At 39.7% G+C, this 21719-nt stretch overlaps 1 protein-coding gene across 1 annotated transcript in view; it reads left to right on the top strand.

Annotated features, from left to right (window-relative positions):
• LOC122811307 (aldo-keto reductase family 1 member B1-like) overlaps nucleotides 1–21719 on the top strand; it is a 356222-nt gene that overhangs the window by 285103 nt on the left and 49400 nt on the right. The window contains exon 10 of the mRNA XM_044083068.1: nucleotides 1489–1577. Within this exon, the coding sequence (XP_043939003.1) occupies nucleotides 1489–1577 (89 nt within the window). The remainder of the gene's footprint in view (nucleotides 1–1488; nucleotides 1578–21719) is intronic.

Below are 21719 nucleotides of genomic sequence, written 5' to 3'. Positions count from 1 at the left end.
TGTCTGGGGTATAAAAATTAACAGCCTGCATTAAAAGCTGTTCTACTTAGTATTTTTCTATATTATCAGCTGTATGTCACAGAAATGTCTCATGTTTGCTTTATAGCATTTTGACAGCTCAGGTGATGCACGATGCTGGGGAGCAAGGAAGAGACATGCAGTAAAGTGAAATAAACTGCAACAAAATTCATCTGATAATTACATGTTTAAGGTTTGGTATCTACTTATTTTCACAAACATGCCCAGGAGGCCTCAAAAAGGTGCAATTACAGATTTATATGTATTAAGGTATACATTTATATTTAACTGTACATTTTTACCAGAAAGGTGCATTGTTTTCTAGATCCTTTTTCATCCTTGACTTAGGCACATTATGGAACACATACAAAACTAAGTCTGTGTATTCCCTATCCCAACCCAATATGTGAGGTAGTTGTACAAAGATCGAAAAAGAGAAGGGGAGAGGCAGAGAAAGAGTGCATCAACTGCACCCTGAACCAGAATTCAAATAAACTGCTTTTGGAGGCAACAGCCCTGGTTAATGTCTAGGAGCACATTTAAAAAGTACAGGCTTCAACTAGGGATCAAACCTTGACCTTCTAGATCACTACTTTGACTACTCTGCTGTTTAGCTATTGAAGTAGCTGGAGATGGTCAAGATTTTAAAGCATCATCATTTCATCATACATATGCAATACAAAGAAATTAATGAAAGCAGTGGAAATATGACCACATTTATTTATTTACGTATTTATTTATATTTCAACTAGATTTATCTTTTACTTATATTTTATCGGGCAAGCAGACTGGCCCCAAGACCCTTTTTCTTCCGGAACCCAGGCTACCTTCAGAGTACATGCAAGTGTAGGTGTACCATCCTCACCCAATACAATGCAATATTTTATGTGATCAATTAATCATCAATTTATTTTCATTTGTAGGTTCATAGGTTAAGTACTAGGCTAGCTGCCTTTGTAGGCTATTTTAAGCCTAGCCAATTTCCCTTTTTCTGCTCAAAATAACCTATCCCATTTGATTAGATTGGCCTTACCCATCCCATGGTGATCTGTTCATCTGTTCCCCATTTACTTTTAATCTGCTGTAGTTGGCTGCTTAAAAATGTGAAAGTGAAGATTGTGGTTGACAGAATCTGGTCAACAACAGTAATGCATGTTATTACTTCATCCTTCTGCCACCCATATCATAATAAGGGTATGTCTTCAGCTATAAATTGATAACTGTTGCCTTACAATCTCCCGTGTGGAAGAACAGACTGATTTGGTGGTCCTCATTCCAGGACATGAGTATGAGATGAGGCGAACAACACAGGAAAGCAGATGAGAGTCTCATCAAATGGTCAGAGGCTACTTCATACATTTAATGCAGTAACTTTGCACCCATATGAACAATGACAGATGGCTTCATGTGTCAGACTATACTATGGCATGCTTTTATGGCTATCTTTTTTTTTTTTTTTTTTTTTTTAAGATTTTTGACTTCAGTCTGTCGGATGATGATATAAAAACTTTGGAAGGACTGAACAGAAACTGGAGATCTGCCAAATGGGATGTTTCAGGGTAAAATATTTAATGTCTTTTATTTGCTACTTGGATGCATGGATTTGAAGGTGACTTTAGATAGACCTATGTAATGACAAGAAACACTCAAAAGAGGAAAATCTAAAAGCTGGTACTGGATCAGATGAAATTCATTGATTAAGTCCCTGACAATAACATCTGCTCATGTATCTGTCTTATGAACTGTAGTTGGTGTACTTCAAATTGTATGTTACTGAATCAGCAGTTTTTGATCAGCTGAAAAGTATGTAGCATCCCCTCCTCTGAATTGATATTTATGAAATGCATTAAAAACAGTTGTAAAATAAAAAGCATGGAAAATTAACTTGTACTGGGTTCCAGCTTTCATGTGATAGTATTTTTTTTTGCCAAACGTAGGTATTCATGAGCATTTATACACTTTTCAAATTGAAAGACACTCGTACCTTATTCTGAAAATATGCCATGAGATCCTGCAGCAAATGCATACTAGCATTAAATCATATGCAACACACACACACAAAACATAAACAACAGGTAAAAAGGTCATACAGATAAATCATTCAGTAAAAGCTACAAGAAAGACCCAGCTAACCTAAAGGCTTCTCTATGTGTGGAGGCCCATGGAATATATGTAAATGACCCCTTAACAGCAAGCTAGTGTGTCATTTAAATGGCTTTTAAATGTCCATGACTTTTTACTTTTTAGTTTTTATGGGTATATTATGGCTAATAAAGCCAAACACCACCCTACAATCCCATCCAGTACCCTTTCTAATTTTCTACTTTCCTGTACCTCCACTGATTAAGCATTTAACCCATTTCCTATTCTTCTGTACCATAGCCTTTTAATTTTAGCCTGTTATACCCTTTTGGTGTAGCACTCCTTCCAGTTTCATCACCAAGCATCTCCTGTATCGGTTGCATCAATCTGTACCCAAGTACTGTTCCTCCACTCCAATGCTTTATCTCTGAACAGCCTCGCCCCCATATACACAGGTTATCTGTCTCCTCCTACCCACATCTCCAGTATTTTGCACCCTCATATCTGCCTTATCCTGTATCCACCATGATGTTCTATTCCATCCATGCAATAAATACAAATGCATGCCAAACTATGGCTCTGCCCCCATCTCTTTTTACCACAATCCAGACTTCATTTCATCATTCGTATGCCATCAATAACTTTAACTTTTCTGAACCCTCATTTACCTTAATCCAATCACCCCCCTTTCTAAAGCTGTATGTTCTAAATTCCTAAAATTAGTACTGTCTATTTCCACCTGTTATACCATCCCACCCTGGTGCTTGTGCCTTTGTGCTCTTTCCACCAACTTCTTAGTAAAACGCACTACAGTCTGCTACAATAGCTGCCCTTCCCCTTCTTTCAAAATTAATCCCTCTTTATACTTTCATCCTACCTGGCTTTTCCATTTCCATAGGTCCTTCCTATACTTCAAACCACTTTCTTACCATGCCCTCAAGTGTTCCTCAAACATTTGTCTTCATCTACAATCCATTACCAACCTTTTATCACCTTTACCATGTCTTCTTCTACCGTTATTTTCCTGACTCACCAGCTATTTCAACTATTCCACCTGTTTGGCGTGCACCATCATCTATACCCCTAACCTGCCACATTATATTTATGGACATAGCATATCTCTTTAATCCCACGTCCTCCAAACCACTTCTTACTTCAACCACATAGCCTGTCCTCCCTAGTTCTACTGCCTTTATTTGTGAATCCACTGCATTTCCCATTATTCTGTAATCCTTGGAGCTTACACTGATACACCTAAGCAAGTGGAATGCGAGGGACAAGATCAGAACCCTCACCACTTCAATCCTTATGATTAACGGCCACACTCTCCCCAGTCATTTTTCTGGTAAGGATCTAGCCTTTTCTTTTAATTCTTGCCAATTCCTCTCTTTTGTGTTCTTCACTGTGGTAGAAATCTTAATCCAAATACCCTCCCCCCCCCAAGAATGACATATGGAGTCCACATTAATAATTCTCCTTCCTTACCTACTATAATTACCACTGATTTTAGTGAATGGAAACATAAGCTTGACTGTACACAAAGCTCCCTAAAATGATCCCGTATCCCTGGTAACAGTCTCTCCATATCCTTTATTGATAACATGCATCATGCAGAAAATGATTCATGGTGTGTTTCCCCCAAATGGACCCCACCAGTACAGAAATTTCCTTCACTACTATTCAGGTTTTTAAACTAACACCAGAATTAATGAGGGTGGCAGTAGGTTTGCTTGGCTCAATACCCTTCCCCCAAAATCTCAAATTTATCTTGTCAGACAATCCTCCATTCACCTTAATTTGCACACGTGGACTCTGATTCTTAGCTTTTACTCCCTGCACTAGCCTGTCCCTACCTAATACTTTCTCTAAAGTCATGAAAAAAATTATAGTAACAAATAGTTTTTGGTCATCCTTAAAAAGCACCTGCCCCTTCAGCCCATCTCAATTTAAAAAAGTATCGGTTTCCAGTTGTCTGTGGATGTCCTATAAATCCCCTACCCCCATATTGACATAAGCTACCCATGCAAATATTTTATACTACAAAGAAGTATTGATCAAAAACTTTCAGGAAGTTTTGGGCTTCATTTACCCTTGGGTCACAACACAGATGTGGTCTTCCCCATATATTCTGAAATGGCACCTTCATCCAAGATATCATTCAATATTTCCACCTGCCATGGGCCTAATCTAGACCTGCCAATGTGTAGAAATCAACTATGGAGACATATCGCCCCCTAGGTCCCCCACTTTCCTAATCTTCTACAACTAATTACTGCCACCAACTTCTCCAACCTGACCTTCCATGAAAATTCTACCTACTTTCTTTCCCTTACTATAAGCCCTTCCCATTCCATAAAAACAGTCTTTTCTCTGATCTCCTTGTAGAAATTCCAGAAGATCTCCCTAATATCACTATACAAATTAATCCTAATTTCATCCTTATTCTTCAATCTGCTCCCTCTCGACTACAAGCTCCATCACTTAATGGAGCTGCAGTTGGCCTGCTATAGGCAATGGGATCAGGCTACCTGTTGGAGAGAGCACACCACCTCCCTGCAGTGAGGTGTTCCTATCTTCATCATCAGGGTGTGTTTGTGGGTGAGATATATGAACTTCCTCTTCTTCTGAACGTGTAGAGTGGAGCCAGACTGAGAAGGCTACCATACATGTACTATATCTGTAAGTACAACTGGTATATACCTCAGGAAAGCACACATCAGTAGTGCCAGCCCTGCCTTGCTGCCAGTCTGAGCATCCGATTGCAGCTGTCCACATTGGTAACATCCCATTCTGACTATGCTAGAGCAGAGAAAGACCATAAGAATCTATTGTCGTTAATGAACTGCAAGCAATAGAAAAATAGTGACAGTACATCATATTACACTTCTCTAGACGTATGTCCCTTACCCCATTGTTCAGCAACCAGCCAAATGTATGCCTCATATCTATGCCGACCTACTCAGTGATATTAGCCTGAAACATAGTAACAGAATGGTCACATGTCCATAACCACCACACATATGAGCCTCAAATATTACCCTGACATACATGTCAAGTATATCATAGACAGACCTGCAGGCTGCAAGAGTACCTCTACACAGGATTATGGTGTTACTCTCCCCCCCACCATATTCAAACTTAGTAGCCCCCTCACAGTATCTCACCAAAAAACAGCAATGACATATGACAGATCTACAAGTATCAGGATCACAACTTTACAGGACATTGACGGAGGTCATCAGGGAGGTGACATTGCAAGTCATCATACCAATGCTTGCACTGTCACTGGGAATGTCTGTGGCTTTAGTCAAACTAGGCATCAGCTTTATAGAATGGTACATTAGAAGACCCTAGTAGCCAAGTCCTAAACTGGCTGTGAAGAAGATGCAACATGATCTTGGGCACCTTCATACATCAGAAGGGCACCTTCATACATCAGAAGGGCACTTTTTCTTAAACACTAGCAGAAGTAGTCAATGCATGTGACTGTAGAAAATGGCATTCAGTGACTCATGTATGCAGTGTGATTTCCGAATAATGAATGGTGCAAATTTTCACTGCACAGTTGCAGGATGTATGAACACATGCAAGTCAATGGCATGAGCCTGTGTCTGTTATATTCCTGATATGTCTGACAAATAGATCAAGCTATATGGCCTTCACATTTGAAAGTATAATTAGATGAACCAGAGACATCTATATTATATAGGCTCATTTGCTTGCATAATATACATCTATTTGTACGTACAACTGAAGAGTTTGTGTACACAGCACCATTTTGAATGCTGTCTAACATATGGTTTTATATTAAGTCTTCTGGCTGACAGAGATCTCTGGAATACAGATGTAACATAAGTTCTGTGATAAGATGTAATTTCCAACCTACTTAAAGGTATCATCCTACAAATCAAGCATTTAAACCCAATACTCAAGTGTAGTAGGTGTCCCACTGCGCTCAGCTTTTTTTTCTTCTACCTAGAACTAATACTGGAAGAGTGTATACATTGATGGGTTAGACTGCAAAAATGTCTGCACTGTGTGCATCATATGTTTACATAAGAGGACATATGCAGTCTTCACCTGTGCACTCTGTGTATGCCCTGTGGCTCTACAGGCAACATGGCAACCCATAATGTGGGACCTGCACATCTTCTATACATACATTTAGTACCCAACAGAAAAATCTGTCCCTGTAGAGAATGCCTGTGCCAATGTGTGCAAACTACACTGTCAGAAACTGTACACAATATGTCCCAATCATTATACTGCTATATAGGTTTTTACCAGTTTTTCTGTAGCTGGCATCTAAAGCATTGTCATCTCCAAAGAGTGATTAGCTATGTTCTTTTTTTTTTTTCCACAGTGGATATCATGTCAGGATATGATGGTAGGCAGCGGTTTGGTAACTTCAGTCCTGTTGAGAATGAATTCTTGCTTCAGGCAATCAAGACCTATGGGTGTCACCTGTTGGGGAAAGGGGGTGCTGACTACTCCCTATACTAGCAGATTAATTTATTTATTTATTGACAAGGACAGTCTGACTGGGTCACAAGAGCCCACTTTCAGTGGTGGTCTAGGGAGAAAAGCTCTATTTGACAGAGAAAATCATTTTTCCCCAACGATATTACGTAAAAACAGTTGAAAATTATACATTTCAAAAATAATCAACAATACTGTAAGGCATAGAGATATACCAAAAATATGTTACACAGAGAACAGTGAGAAAAAGCAAAGTAAAACACTATATACAATTATAGATAGCGTCCTTCTGGCAATTCACAGTAGTAATAAGTAAAAGTAATGTTTAGTTCAATTCTAACTACAAAGGGAGAGAGAGATTAGGCTAGATTAGTATAAATGGGGAGGAGGTGATAGGAAGAGGTTATGTAAGCTGGTAGGGAGGGTAGGATAGCCAAGTGAAGATGAGGAAGTGGTGATGGGTGGAGAAACTATACAGGTAGGGATGAAGAAAAGTAGACAAGATTGATGTTCAGCCAGGAGTACAGCATGAGCAGAGCCATGAGTTTGATAGATGACCTTTCAGAAGATGCTTGAAGGAAGTCTGGTAGGATAAAGTTCTAATAGCCTGTGGAACAGAATTCCATTTGTTTTCAATAGAGTAGCAGTAAACACTATTTCCAGTTGCTTTTTGAGGTGTATAGATGGTTAGAAGTTGTTTATCATTAGAACAAAGGGGTCTGTTTGGGTGATAAGAAGGAAGAACAGTGCTTAGAGCAGGACAGGGATGGGGTTTATAAATGATGTTGTGGGCAGTAGCTAGTTCTACAAAGTCCAGGTTGTGGGGTAGTTCAAGACAGTTCAAACTGTTAACGGCCTTGCAGTAATGTGTGTAGTGTTATTATTATATTGTTTATTGGCAGCAAATATATCAAATTTGTTGTAGCATATTTCAAGTTTAGTTTTAACAGATACCTGCAAGGCGGTAAGGATAGGGGCACCATATAAGAATGAATGAAGGTGGTAAGTAGTTGCTAAGGTGGTTTTAGCAGAGTTAGTATGAAAGGCTTTATGTCTATTAAACATGTCAAGTTTCTGGTGAGTTTTTTTTTATATTATTGTGAATGTAGAGTTCAAATCCTACAGTTTTGTGTGGGATAGAGTCTCTTGTCTCTGTATTATTAAGTGAGAAGATTTTGAAGCTGGATTTGTCCTTCAGATGAGCTTGTGGAGATATGGCCGTCACTAGTCCATGACATCAGTACCATAACTGGGTATAATCACACCCTGCAGCAATGTGTGTCACCATTATAAGTGATCATGCCAAGAGGAAAGCATGACAGATACTGACCCACAAAGGACTGATGGACATGGAGGAGTTTTTGTTGGTACATCCTGGACATTGGTACCAGGATGGCTCAACCCCCACATGTCTTTCAGTGGGAAGTGCATCAGGTTAGTATGACATATAACATAGATATTATTGTAGCAGTAATGCACACACAAACTATAAGCTGATCACAGTACATCATTGGTTATTTTCTATCACAGGAACACTGGTATAATAGAAAAGGGAGGATAACAAGGGAAGTATTTACAACTGTACATCAAGTGCTGCAGTAGCACCCCTAGCATGCATTCCTTATCACATGTGCATCCCATGTAATGTAGCTCACTGTGGTGTTTCTATGTTTTGTATTCACAGGACACACTGGGGCAACGGTGACATATTAAGTGGCTGGGGCAGGACAAAGAACTGATGCTGGCATCTGTGCAGGAGTGAAAAATGATGCCAAAATACTTGTACCAGAGTCACAGTCAGATGACACAATGGTACTGTCTGATTCTATGTTGGGTAATCATGTACTTACAGGATGAGCATGCAGCCATGCCCACAGATAAACACATGGCTGTACGGTTATAGTGCTCACTGTGCCCAGATTGGGGGGGGGCTTCTGTGGCTGCAAGAACCACTGAGATGGGTGTCCCACTGTGGCTGCTGCAGTAAATACATGCACAGCTTCAGATGTGAGCAGTATCACAGGGTGCTCAATGCTGTTATGTGTCACAGTTTGACCATGACATGCAGCCAACACTTGGGATCAACTAGCATGTGTGCAAGAATGTTACCTCAACATAATTTACTGCTACACAGTCAGTATTGAAACTGACTGCAGTACTGCATGGCATTTTGAAGGATGTCACATAACTCTGTCAGCAATTTTTATGTGGATAGGGAGTGCAGAGACACCATTATGACTGGTGTCATGACATCAGTGGTGGCAGACACCTCTGCCTCCATGCAGAGGATTTCAAGTGCCATTGCCATTGTCCACACTGACAGGGCTGTCCGTGGTCAGTTTAAGGTATGTACCTAGGATGACCATTTATGAGAGCTCAAGCAGAATCCACACTCTGTACTACAGAGATGCTCTGCCACTGTGGGTGATCAAGGCACTAAAGCTCCACTGGCTGGACAAATCACTACCAGACCTCACTTCTACAACATACCTCTCAATAAAAATCATGTTTCAGTTTCAATATGCTTCTTTTCCTGAATTTGATTTACCACCCCACGCAATTTCTCCTACACTGCGTTTGTATATATGTATACATGCATGCATGCATGTGTATGTGCATTTATTTATTTCAGCATGGCTCTTAGAATTGCATCATCATTCCTGAAGCAACTTGATTGGAGCTCGGAGGTCATCTGATTAATGTAAGGAGCTATGTCATGCAGTAAATAGATCACAACAAAATAACCTTTTGAATTGTTATGCCCACTAGGCTGAGTTCCAAAACAGGGAGATTGAATGGCCAAAAAAACAGACTTGTATATACCAAGTCTGAGATGGCCATTTCCAGGAATATTCCCTTTTTCTCTGAGATACTGCAATCTCAGAGTTGATATACATAAGTTCAAAGGTGAAGGGGGATTTATCCCTATTTAAAACAGAAGTTTAAAGGGGAAGAACAATATTTGAGATTCTTTCTGCATCTGAATTTTCAGTCTGTTTTTTGAGAGAGAGGGAGAGATATTTCTAAATTAATTATGTATATGATTAATTTATAAATATCTTATGAAATATACCATGTGTATGTACCTTTAATCACCATCACGAAACAATCTGGCAAATAAACCAAAATTGTATTATTGAATAAAATGTAATGACATGTAAGTGATTTGACTGAAGTAAGCAAAAGTAATTGTATAATAAATATAGTTGCAACTATTATAATTTAGCTGCTCTAAGTTTGATAAATGGAGCAGTAGATACGTTTCCATTCACTCCTCGCAGAAGAGCAGCATTTAATATGAATTGCCATAGGAGTTCCTTATATTCTAATTTAGTTTCCTATACCTATCCTCTTAAGTTTGGGACAGCCTTACCTAAACACAGAAGTAAAATGTCTTAAAACCCTGGCAAGTAGTACAGTGTTTCAATTTTTGTATATCATAGAAATGCTCATAAATTATTTTCCTTAATGTCTGTCTTTTTGTCCCACATAAAATGCAAGACATTTTGCTCTGTATACTATTCATGTTGTACCACAGTTGCCATTCATTAAAAACACCCTAGTGTGTCCATTGCTTTGTAAATATCCCCCTTGAGTTTAAACTTAGGGAACGTCCCACTAATATATATGAGCATTGATTATATTTTCAGCACTTTTTAGCTCCCTGAGCAGCTGATGATTTATATCCATCGTTCAGAAGTTCAAACATTTTTTTTCAAATTATTGGCAGTTTTATAAACAAAATGGGGATATTCTTCTTAGGACTTAAAATAATATCATTAGTCTTAAAAATACTCCAGTTGTTCTTGATTATGGACTTTATCGTGTTAACGCCTGTGCTGTACCATAGCACTAAGGGTCTCTCAAAAGTAATAATGCCACCCTTATTCACTTTGATGCTCTTCCCAGTACTATGAGTGTCTGCCTGGCCTTGCTGTAACCCAGTTCCCAACAGGGGTTTATATTTAAGGCCACACTCTGAAATAATATTATTACTGATGTCTTTAATCATTTTCATAGGGTAGCTCCTATCAAGAAACATATTTTCTAATTTTTCAGTTTCGTTGTTGAAGGTTGCTCTGTCAGATAGCATTCGTGCTCAATGTATAGTCTAGGATGGAAGCTTTGGTAATGCAAGTATGCATTAGTAAATGTACATTTTCTGAAGATGTTGGATCTAAACCCATTCTCTGTTTTGTAAATAATCATGTCTAGATTATTCACTGGATGCTTAGAATAAATAGAAAAATATGTGGTAGTATTTAGATAGTTTATGTATTCATGTTTCATCTCATTTGGTCTTGCACACAAATTAAAAATGTCATCCAAATATCGTAAATACATTTTGCAATGTGCCTAGAAAGCACTGTTAAATATAAATTTTGTTTCCCAGTCTCATTCATTACTAATTTTGTGAAGATTGGGGCACAACGCCTCTTATCTGCTTGTAAATCTCTCTCTCATATGTAGTAATTCTCCAAAGTAATGTTCATAAAATCACCTGCCATTTGTATTTCTTTAGACAAGAGAAAACTGCACTTTATGATAGCTTAACAGAAGAGTTCTATATACTTTTCTTGAGGGATACATGTAAATAAGTCTATGACATCAGTAGTAAGAAAAACTAAATTGGGGTCCTATAAATAACTTTATCCTTCCTAGAAAATCCCACAAGTCTTTTAACATATAAATTGGTCCGTTAGATATGGGTTTAAGAAGTCTTTCTAAAAAGACTGCCAGTGAATATGTTTCAGAGCATTGTGCCACCACTATCAGTCTAAAGTGGGGTCTTTTGATATCTTTGTACACTTTGGGCACCCCAAAAGTAGTAGTTCTAACAGGATTTGGCATAATCAAAAAAATCATATACTGTATGGGTAATGGGGTTTTGCACAAGACAATAACGTAAAAATAAATCAGTGCCTTCATATGCTATATTCACTTGGTTACGTGAAAACTGCAAATAGGTGTTGGTGTCATGGAGCATTTCAAATATTGTCATCAAATAAAGCAGGACCACCCCCTTTTTTTGAATGACAGGGTCTTGCAGAAGGAAAGACTGCCCAGATTTTTTTGCCTCAGAATTTTGGTCTGTCCCTTTTAAAATTTGTGTTTTTCTGGAAACTGGTGATTTAAGTCACTAAATAATGACATATATTTGAGTTTCATAGTTCATATCCTTCAGAAAATGATTGCTAATACAAATGCCGTTTTTCTAACAATTTTCTAAATTTGTAAGAATAATATTTAAAATTTGTACCTGATTTTGGGTTCTTGTCCCCCATTATTTTTTCACTTTGTCCAGATTTCTTGCACATACGACTTGAGAGGTATGAAAGACAAACCTATGATTTCTGACTAGAATATGGTAGAGTAGCTGAATAAAACCTGAAGACAGGAGGGAAAAAAGTTTAGAAGCTGAACTTTGAAAAACAGGTTGTAGAGTAAGAAATTAGTATTAAGAGGATTGTAGAAGAAGTGTTGGGTCCATCTGTTCCATAAAACAGAAACTGCTGATGTTTATGTCGCGCGGCCTGCGATATCGAGTACTTTTAAGTGCAGGGCGTCGCAGAGAAAGTTTTCTCCAGAGTCAGAGCAGAAGCGTTCTGGAATTTCTGATACGAGCGGGGAACATTCTGGTTTTCTTGCCTCAGTATTTAGCAGATGTCCAGAAATTTAGTGCCACGGTATTTTGCAGAGGTCAGAAAAGTTGAACATCGAATCAGAGTTTGCTGCCATAACGTGAGTGGGCAGTGAGCATCCATGTTTTGTCAATACGGTGTTTAGAAGCTGAATTTAAACTGTATTTGGACGCTCGAACAGATACCTCCAGGTAATTAACTATTAAGAAGTTTAATTACCATTTATAAAACACCTTGCCGGCAGCTCCTTTGCGGCTCTTGGATTAGGTCTTGTCAGCTCTAAAAGCGCCGTTGGTGGACCTGTGCTAGGTTACCGAACCGTTAGTTGGCTTAGAAGTTTTGAAACGATGCTGCTCAAGCGTTTGCTTTCTTGGGCAGATGAAAAAAGTGTTACAGGATGAAACTTCAGGAAACTTTGTTCGGTTAGGGTTTCGGGCGCGTGTTGTATACGGGGTGGGAACAGTTCTCCCGTTTTTCCAGAAGTTTCTCAGCTGTTACAGTGCAGGTTTGCTCTCCTTTTGTTGTTTTAGCTTCTCAGTCACTTCCAGCCAAGTCCCAGGCTTCAGTAGGGGGTAAGATGCAGCTCAGGTTCTCTAGTTAACTGATCTTATTGAGTAATACTTTTCCAGCTCTTACTATGATTAGAGTAACTGGTTTTCTGAGTTTGGCTTCTTTGGGGCCTCTCTGAGTGTTCTAGTTTTGAATGAAGTTTTGAGGGATGATTTGCTTCTAGATGATTTTGATCTCTGAGCCTCCAGGATCTGAGCCCTCCTGGGATGATTCTTTCTGATTTTTCTTGAACTCAGATTAGAGGTTCTAGAGACTTGATTCTTCTGAAAGGAGTACTCCTTCCCCTTGAGTTGCTGACTTGGTGGGAGATTTTGCTCAGCTCAGATTTGAAGATTACCCACCTTCCCTGTTAAATGTAAATTCCTGTGTTATGGATGGTGAAACCCTCCCTTTTTCTTTGCCTCCCTGCCCCATTTCTCTTTTACCTGGAAGGTAGTTGGAAGCCTGATAAAAAATGTTATAGATTGCTTGAAGCTAGAAAAAGATCTTTTAAGAGTGTGAGACCCCCCCCCTGAACTGTTTCTCCCCTCCTCCTTTGGTGTTAATGCCTCCTGAGAAAAGAAAATTCTCACCTGACCTGAGATCATTTCTTGAGGGACCTGTTTTTTGGGGTAAGAATCTGTAGTTTGAAGCTCAGGTAAATAAAAATAGAATTCTGTAATTACATGCTACTGGCTAAAGAAATCTCAAGGGTGTTAAGATGTTTTGGTGAGTGTTAAAGAGTTTGTTAAGTTGCTGGATTTGCTTCATGAATCTCCAAACAAGTAAGCTTTCATTACTTGAAAGTTGAGGATGCTGCTTTGGCCTCCTGAGGGGTGGCTGCCACTAGTTCTGTTCTGAATGAGTGGTCTGAAATCTGAGGGAATTTGGTTGAGCATGTTGTGACAAGACTTGCTGGATTGGCTGATGCTGTTTGTGTTGTTTGGTTATGCATTTGCTTGCAGTGTGCAGTTTTTAGAAAAAGCCTGGGGAAAAAAGGGTAGGAATAAAAAGTTAAATTCTTTTGGTAATGTGATGTTTTGTCTTAGTAGAATTTAGACTACTATGTTGGATGCACATAAGTGGATTATGAAGTCTAGTCTAATGTGTTGTTTAGTTTGCCTGTGGAAGCAGAGGAGCAAAGTGCTTTGGAAGGCTATGAGTTGATGCTCATTATGAAAGTTTGGGTAGTGCAGCAGAGTCAGTCCTTTAGGTAAACAGGTGTAATGTAGGCAGGCCTGCCCTGTTTATGATCTCCAGACTTCTGGTGAGGGTAGGTGTCCTCTCTTTTCAGTCAAGTCCTTTGTGGACCTACTTTTCAGTTCAGATGTGGGTGTTGGATATCATTCACTCAGTTTACAGGTTTTTTGCCCCCAAATTGCCCCTTCAGCTGCCAGCAGAGATTGCTAAGCCACAAACAAAGAAAGGAAGACTGTCTCTTTATTTCTCTGTTACAATTTATTTTTCTAAGGCAGCAGATTGGTTAGCAGAAAAGGGGTCTAGGATTTTATTCAAGCCTTCTGAGGCCTCCAAAAGGGGGGAGCCAGTGGAGACCAATTTTGGAAAGATTTATCCCTCAACACTTATCTGGACATTCCCAAGTTCAAGATATTGTGACGTTACAACAGCTTTTACCTGGTGGAAGGAGGATCACTGGATGGTATCTTTAGATCTCAAGGAAGCACACCTTCACCTGCCTTTAAAGACGCTATTGCAGGATTATTCTATCTGATTATTGTTGGATCATTCTCTTGTTAGACACAATCTAAGTTGCCTTTTATATCTGCTACCAAGAGCTGGCAATTCTCGGTGGGAAGTTTCCAGCTTACCCTTATTATCAGTAACTGCACCAGTATTATCGCTTAGACTCTGGAAATTAATATTCTACCTTCTCTCTCAAAACAGTTTTTCTTCATACTAATCTGTTCTGGAATCTTGTTCTAACTGAAGATGCCCACAGAATTATTCTAAAAAAAGGAATATAGTCTAGTGCCCCTCCGATATGCATGTTGTTGTTCAAGATATAAAGGAGTATTCTGTGAAGCGGAATAAAATATCCTCTCTAGTGTGAGACTGAAATACACTTCACTGCCATCTTTTATCCCCGGACAAACAAACCCTTGCAAGGGACACTTACTTCAAAATTCTCTAATTGCTTCTATCCACCATCTATTCTGGTGCTTCCTTCAAGCACCAAGCTACATAATGTCATGGTATTCAGTATGCCAACAATGTATGGATGCTATGATTTGACTTGCATTAAATTTCAAAAATAATGAGGCAATGGGCTCAGAATGTCACTCAGCTTCATGACTCCACTGCCTTGAATTCAATATTGACCCAGTGGCCGTAGTCAATTTTTGGACAATGCTCTCGGACACTTGCCTTCAAAGGCTCATCTGAATGAAATTTAGGATGCCAACAACATTGCAAGGGACTACTACAATGACATCTCAATATGAATACAATTGAAGCAAATATAGAGAAGCTAGTGGCTTCATCAAAATTTATTGAGGATCAGAACAGGTGTTGATTCTAACAGACAACACAACTGTCATGCATCACAAACATGTTTTTGAGGGCTTTAACATATTCTATGCAGCAGGGCACAGTGGTTACATAACAGACAAAGCAACAACATTCACAACCAGGCAATGCAGGCAAGCAATGATTTACCAAAGAGGAACACAGAAGTCCTTAGCAGAAAGCAGCAGCATCCTGCCGTGGAAACTGGAACTTAGCAGACAAACTGTATTTCACAAATGATCAGGAACTCCAGAACTCCAGATGGAGATCTTCTTCTTCAATCAGTGTACCACTTCACAGGGAACTCCAGACATAGATCAATTCACTTCTCCACACCAGCACCAGCACATGGATTTTTGCACATTTGTCAAATCTCACACAGTGGAAAAACTTTCTTCTCTTGCTCTTTTTCTTCAAAATCTTCTGTAAACCTTCCCCACCTCTGAGCCATCTTCTCTTTGTGTGCCTCCTCCCAGATTGCCACTCTGCTTTCCGGGGTACTTATTACCAAGGAGAAGGAGCCTCTGGTGGTAAGATTCCCCCCAGTAAGGTTATCTTCCACCCATACCTTCCTCTCTGCTCGCCTGTCAAGCTTCTCCGGTCATCTGCTCAATGTCAAGCTTCACTCTCTTCATCTCACAGCAGATCAATCCTTCCTCAAACAAGTTTTAAATGTGATTATGGCTCTTTTCCTAGTACATGGAGAGAAGTGTCAGCTAGAAAATGGAAGGAGAAGAGTGATAGTAGATTACTAGAAGAAACAGCAAAGAAAGTGAGATTGGAAAGTAGGTTTGAGTTTTATATTTTACTTTTATAATTTCTTTTGTTTGTCCTGATCTCACTGAGTAAGATTTTACTGAGTTATTTCACATCTCTTACTGAGTTGACCCCCATTGTTTTTTGCATCATGTTCATTTCAGTTTCTCAGAGGCAGTTTGAATATGACCAACCCAAGAGAGAGCTCCTACTCCTGCCCCCCCGCTTAGCTTGATCTTAGAAAAAGATACTGCTCTTACTTTTGGAACCTACTACTCTTGAACCTTTTGAATTTGCGTTGGCTACTCTGCTTAGCCTTTGCTTGTCTGGGAAGACTGCTTTCTGTTGTCTTGTTACTTGTTGACTTATGGCAGTAGAGCAAATGGCATTTTCCATGGGATTTTGATTTTTGCAGGCCTAAGTATCAGTTTCCCTTTTAAGATTTCCTTTATGCCTAAGGTGGTTTAAAACTATTCATTTACCCTACTGTTTTTTTGACCCCTTAAATAAAATTTAAAGATAAAGATACTTGATGTAGGGGAAAAGATAAAGGGATTGCAACTGCACACTAAAGAAACTACAAGGATTTTAGGTTATCTCAGCAGTTGTTTGTCTTTTTTTTTTTTGTTGCAGAGTTGTTAGGGGCAAGCCTGTGTCAAAATTTCTTATTGGTGTTTGCATTGCATATTTCATTAGCTGATCCATTGCATTGATTGAGATTGTTATTGGGATTAGGCCTCATTCCCTGGCCAGGGGATGCCGCCTTGGCAACAGCATTTCCAAGGGGTGGCAACTAAGGATATTTTGGGGGCAACTAAGATTTTTTACTTTCTACTAGCTTTTCAGGATACTTTCTTTTCTCTCTAAGCATTCTCTCTTTTCTCTCTTCTCTTGGCTTTGCTTTTGTCAGCACAGCTATTTGCAAATTTGCTGTTTCTTAATACTTCTCTGCTTTCCTTTTTCTTTTACCTCTGCTTTGGGATTCTACTTTCCCAATAGGAATGAATGCAATGTGGGTTTAGGAAGAAGTACTATAAATGAATGTTGTAGATAGATGAAGATGTTAGCACCTCCTTTCTCCCTCCATGTCCCCCTCCCTCCCTCTGTTTATATGTGGTGATGTTATATGCTGATATTTTTGTATATATTTTGTATATATTTTTGTATATATTGCATATATTTTGGTGCAGGTATATTAGGCCTTGTCTCTTCTGACATCTGGGCAAAAAAACTGAGGATATGGCCGGAGGATGGCGCATTCAGTACCATGGGTACCTGGCGTCGCCAGTAATGCGCCCTGACCCCCACGCCATATACTCTGGTATTCGGGCCGACTGGACAGCGGACTACCCAATAGTTAGGACTGCAGCAATGTGGATCCTCGAACATCTACATTTATGGTAGGTACAAAACTGTACTTTTCAGGAACATGTCTTTCCAAGTAATTATAATATCAGTGTAAGAAAGTCACAGAGAACCATAGAAGGAATGAAGATTTTTCTGCAATACTGCCATCTCACAATAAAGACATGACATGATAATATACTTTTGCAATCTTTTTTTTTTCACTATCACTTTTTGTCCCATAGTCCTATCAGAAGTGGGAGGAGTTCGACCTATTTGATATGTATTATTTATGTATTTATTTACATTTGTTTACCGAGAAATTCCGACTGGACGCAGGTCCTTTCTCAGAGGATGCCCAGGGAGAAAAGCTCCACATCATGTACATGATAAAGATACAAAGTTGCAGCAATAGAAAACAACATTACCAGTTGTTGGCTTTAATACAATAAAAAGATATTGATTATCAACAGTATATACAATAAATGTTGCAAGTTAAGATAGTTTCTTGTCATTTATAATATTAGTAACAAAGTTGTCAGACAAGATGTTAAAGTATGTAAAGACAACTAGCTATTTCTGACTGTGGTTAGTAGTGGCGGTAGTATAGTTGGGTTAAGAGTCTAGGTGGGGGGGGGGGTAAGTTGGGGGTGTTAGTCTGGATTAGAACAAGGACAAAGCCAGTGCAAATTTAAGTGGAATTTGAGTGCAGTCTTAAAAGGCTGCTGGAAGGTAGAGTAGTTATAGAGGGTGAAAGATTGTTCCAAAGTTTAGATATGGTACATGTAAATATGGCTTCTCCTGCTGAGTTTTTGGGTTTGATAACAGTGAGTTGATTTTTGTTGCTTGATCTTATGTGTCTAGTGGGGTGATAGGGTTGGAGAAGGGTTTGAAGGGAAAGGATGTTAAGGGGGTGGTTAATAAGTTTGAGTGAGGGTGAGTTGATTAAAGTGAAGGAGTTGTGGGAGTTCTAGCCAGTTTAGTTCTTTAAGGGAGATACAATGATGGCTGTGGTAGGAGGTTCCAGTGGCAAATTTAGCAATTTTGTTGTAACAAGCATCCAGCTTGTGTAGGTCTGTCTGTCTAAGTTTGGTAAGTATCGGAGATGCATAGAGTAGGGTGGAGATTAGCTGAGAATTGGCTATGGAGATTCTAGCTGCCTTAGTTAGGAATTGGCGGCTTCATTATAATGCACCAAGTTTCTTGTGAACTTTTTTTATTGTGAGAGATATGTGAGTGTCAAATCTAAGTTTGCTGTTTATTTCCACACCAAAACATTTTGTGTGTTCTGATGGAGAGATGATGGTATTGTTTTTGGCAAGAATGTTGACGTGGGGGTGTTTTGGGTGGCTTTGGAAGGTTGGAATTGGAGAAGTTTTATCTTATTTGGGTTGAGTAGGAGCTGAGCATTGGATAGCCAGCTATCTACAGAAGAGAATGATTCCTGTGAGATTTGTTGTAGTTCTGGTAGAGTGGGGGCAGAGCAGATGAGAGTAGAGTCATCTGTGTACTGTGTAAGAGATGCTTGTGTGGTGGCAGTATGTAGGTTGTTAATGAAAAGTGAGAATAGCAGAGGGCCAAGGATAGACCCTTGGGGAACTCCGAGAGTAACTGGGAGGCAAGGTGATGTGTTATTGTGCCAGATTACTGATTGCTGGCATCCGTGTAGATAGCTGTGGAACCAGTTGCAGGCTGATTGTGAGAAGGAGAGGTTGGGGAGAGTAGAGAGTAGTAGCTCATGAGATACCATATCAAAGGCCTTTGAGAGATCTAGAAATACGGCAGCAGAGAAGAGGCCATTGTTTTTGTGATGAAGTATAGTGTTGGTGAAGGAGAGCAGAGCGGAGGTAGTCCTGTGATATGGCCTGAAACCATGTTGGGTTTTGGAGAGGAGATTATTAGCTAGGAGGTAGTTGGAGACCTGGGTGTTGATACATTTTTCAAGTATCTTGGAGAGGGGAGAGGATAGCAATGGGGCGGTAATTGGAGAGGTCGGTGGAGGGGGTGCCTTTGTGGAGGGGAATGATTTGGGATATTTTCCATATCGAGGGAACACAGCCTTCTGTTATGGAATGGTTGATTAGAATTGAAATTGGGTAGGCTAGTGTATCAGCTGCAGTTTTCAAGTATTCAGAGGTGAGGTTGTCAGCTGCGATTTTGGTGGGTTTAAGTTTTAACAATAGTCTTTTTATGTTGGAGGTAGGTACTGAGGTGAAGAAGAAAAGAGGAGTGGGGGTTTAGGGTTAGGAGTTGGGGGCTGTTGTAGGGAAGTGTTGTTTGTTTAGAGATGTTATAGTTTCAGTGAAGTGTTTGTTGAAGGATTCAGCAATACTGCTGGAGGAGGGGGGAATGGATGGCTGGGGGGTATCAACCTTCCCTGGGTGGAGGATATTGTTAATAGTGGACCAGAATTGCTTAGGGTTGTGGTTGGTAGAGTTTAGGGTGGATTTATAGTAGAGGGATTTGTCTAATTTTATATGCTTTTTGGCTTTATTGCGCAGTTCAAGAAATGATTCCCTATCTGAGTAATTGTTTGTTAGTCGCCAGTGCTCCCAGGACTTCTCTGGATTTCATTAGGGTTCTGGTGGTCTTTTGTAACCATGGGGCATACCTGGATCTGACTTTGGCATTTCTTACAGGAGCTTGGGGGGTTTAGGATGGAGAGGAAGAAGTGGACAGCCTCATCTAGGTTGAGGTATTTTAGTGGTGACCAGTTATTTGTTTGCAGGGAGGAGATAAAGGAGTTGGGGTTGAAGTTGCACTTGTTCCGTATTTGCTTGTGGATAATGGGCTTCAGACTGTGTGGTGCCGAATTAGGAACATGGGGGAGTGGTCACTAAGACTGTCAGTTAAGCAGCCTGCTAGGTAAGAGTGAGGGGCTTTGTTCACTAGGATCCATTCAAGTAAGGTATGATTGCTAGGGTTTTTGTTGATTCAGGTAGGGGATTGAATGAGTTGAGTCGACCCAAGGAGATTAAGGTGAATGGTTAGGAGACTGTTATTACAGGATAGCCAGATGATTTTAAAGTCACCGAGAATGATGGTTTCCTGGGGTAGAGATAGATTAGCCCAGCTCAGGAGATTTTCTAGGGGTGTGATATTTTGCCCTGGTGGGAAATAGCATCCTATGATATTGATTGTTTTGTTTGGGTTTAGTTTGAGATTGGCATAAAGTATTTCTTCATTGTTGTGCTGAGGGGCAGATGAGTTCAGAAGTTGAATATTGAGGTGGTGTTTAAATATCAATGCTACACCACCTCCTTTTTTGGACAATCTGTCTATGCAAAGGATGTTGTATTCAGGTGGAAGTATTTCCTCACTTTTAATGTGAAGTTTGAGCCAGGTTTCAGTTAGAGAATATCTGGGGAATATATGCTTATGCTGGCATGTAGTTCTTGGATTTTATTACATATGCTTCTGATATTTAGGGACATTATAAGTAGGTCTGTGTTTTCTTGTTGGCTAGGAGTTGAGTTGTGGGGGGGGTTGCTTGGAGTAGGGTTTGTGGTTGGGTTGGATTTGGGAGGACCAGAGTTTGGATGGATGTCTCCAGCGAGGGCTAGTTTATAGAGGGTGTTTAGGATATGTTTTATATACATAGTAAATTGCTTATGGTATATTAGGGATATTTAATTTTTGAGTGTGTTAGGTGTTTGGTAATGGAGTGTGTGTATTGGGGAGGATAGTTCTGGTGGCAGGGGTTGTGTAGTTATAGTGTAAATGTTTGATGGAGGGTGTTGAGAGAGTACAGTGGAAGTTGTTGGGGCATGTGACTGTGGAGCCTTGGTAGGATGTAATGTGAGCAAGAACTACGCAGGTTAGGATTGTTATTATATTAGGTAGTTGCATGATTGTGTTGAATGTAGGGGCAGGGGGTGAGAAGTGGTGTAACCTAATTGCTGCCAATTAGGGGTGAGGTTAAGGCTAAGAATAAATGTACTGGGGGCGGGTGGAAATAGGGGGTCTCTCTCTCTCTCTCTCTCTATATATATATATATATATATATATATATATATAGATATGCAAATTAAATGCTAATTGTGTGCACAGATGTTTTGGCTGGATGTACCTACTTTATCAGCAGCCCTTGTACCTATTTTAGATATCTGCAGGTTGAGAGATACATCTCACTTTAGCAACCCTTCTCTGTAAATGGAGGGGCTGAGTCAATACCAACAGAGTGACAGAAGGTTGCAGTTATTTAGCAGCTCTCCATCCCTGTCACTAGAGGATGTAATCAGTGACAGAGGGCATTTCCACAACATGAGAACTCCATCCTTCCATTTTGTGCTAACAGCCATGTGTCATTTTGTTCCTTGCCAC

Source organism: Protopterus annectens, chromosome 9.part0 (assembly GCF_019279795.1).
Source record: "Protopterus annectens isolate FY-2018-M chromosome 9.part0, PAN1.0, whole genome shotgun sequence".
Taxonomy (NCBI): domain Eukaryota; kingdom Metazoa; phylum Chordata; order Ceratodontiformes; family Protopteridae; genus Protopterus; species Protopterus annectens.
This window is presented reverse-complemented; position numbering and strand designations above follow the sequence as displayed.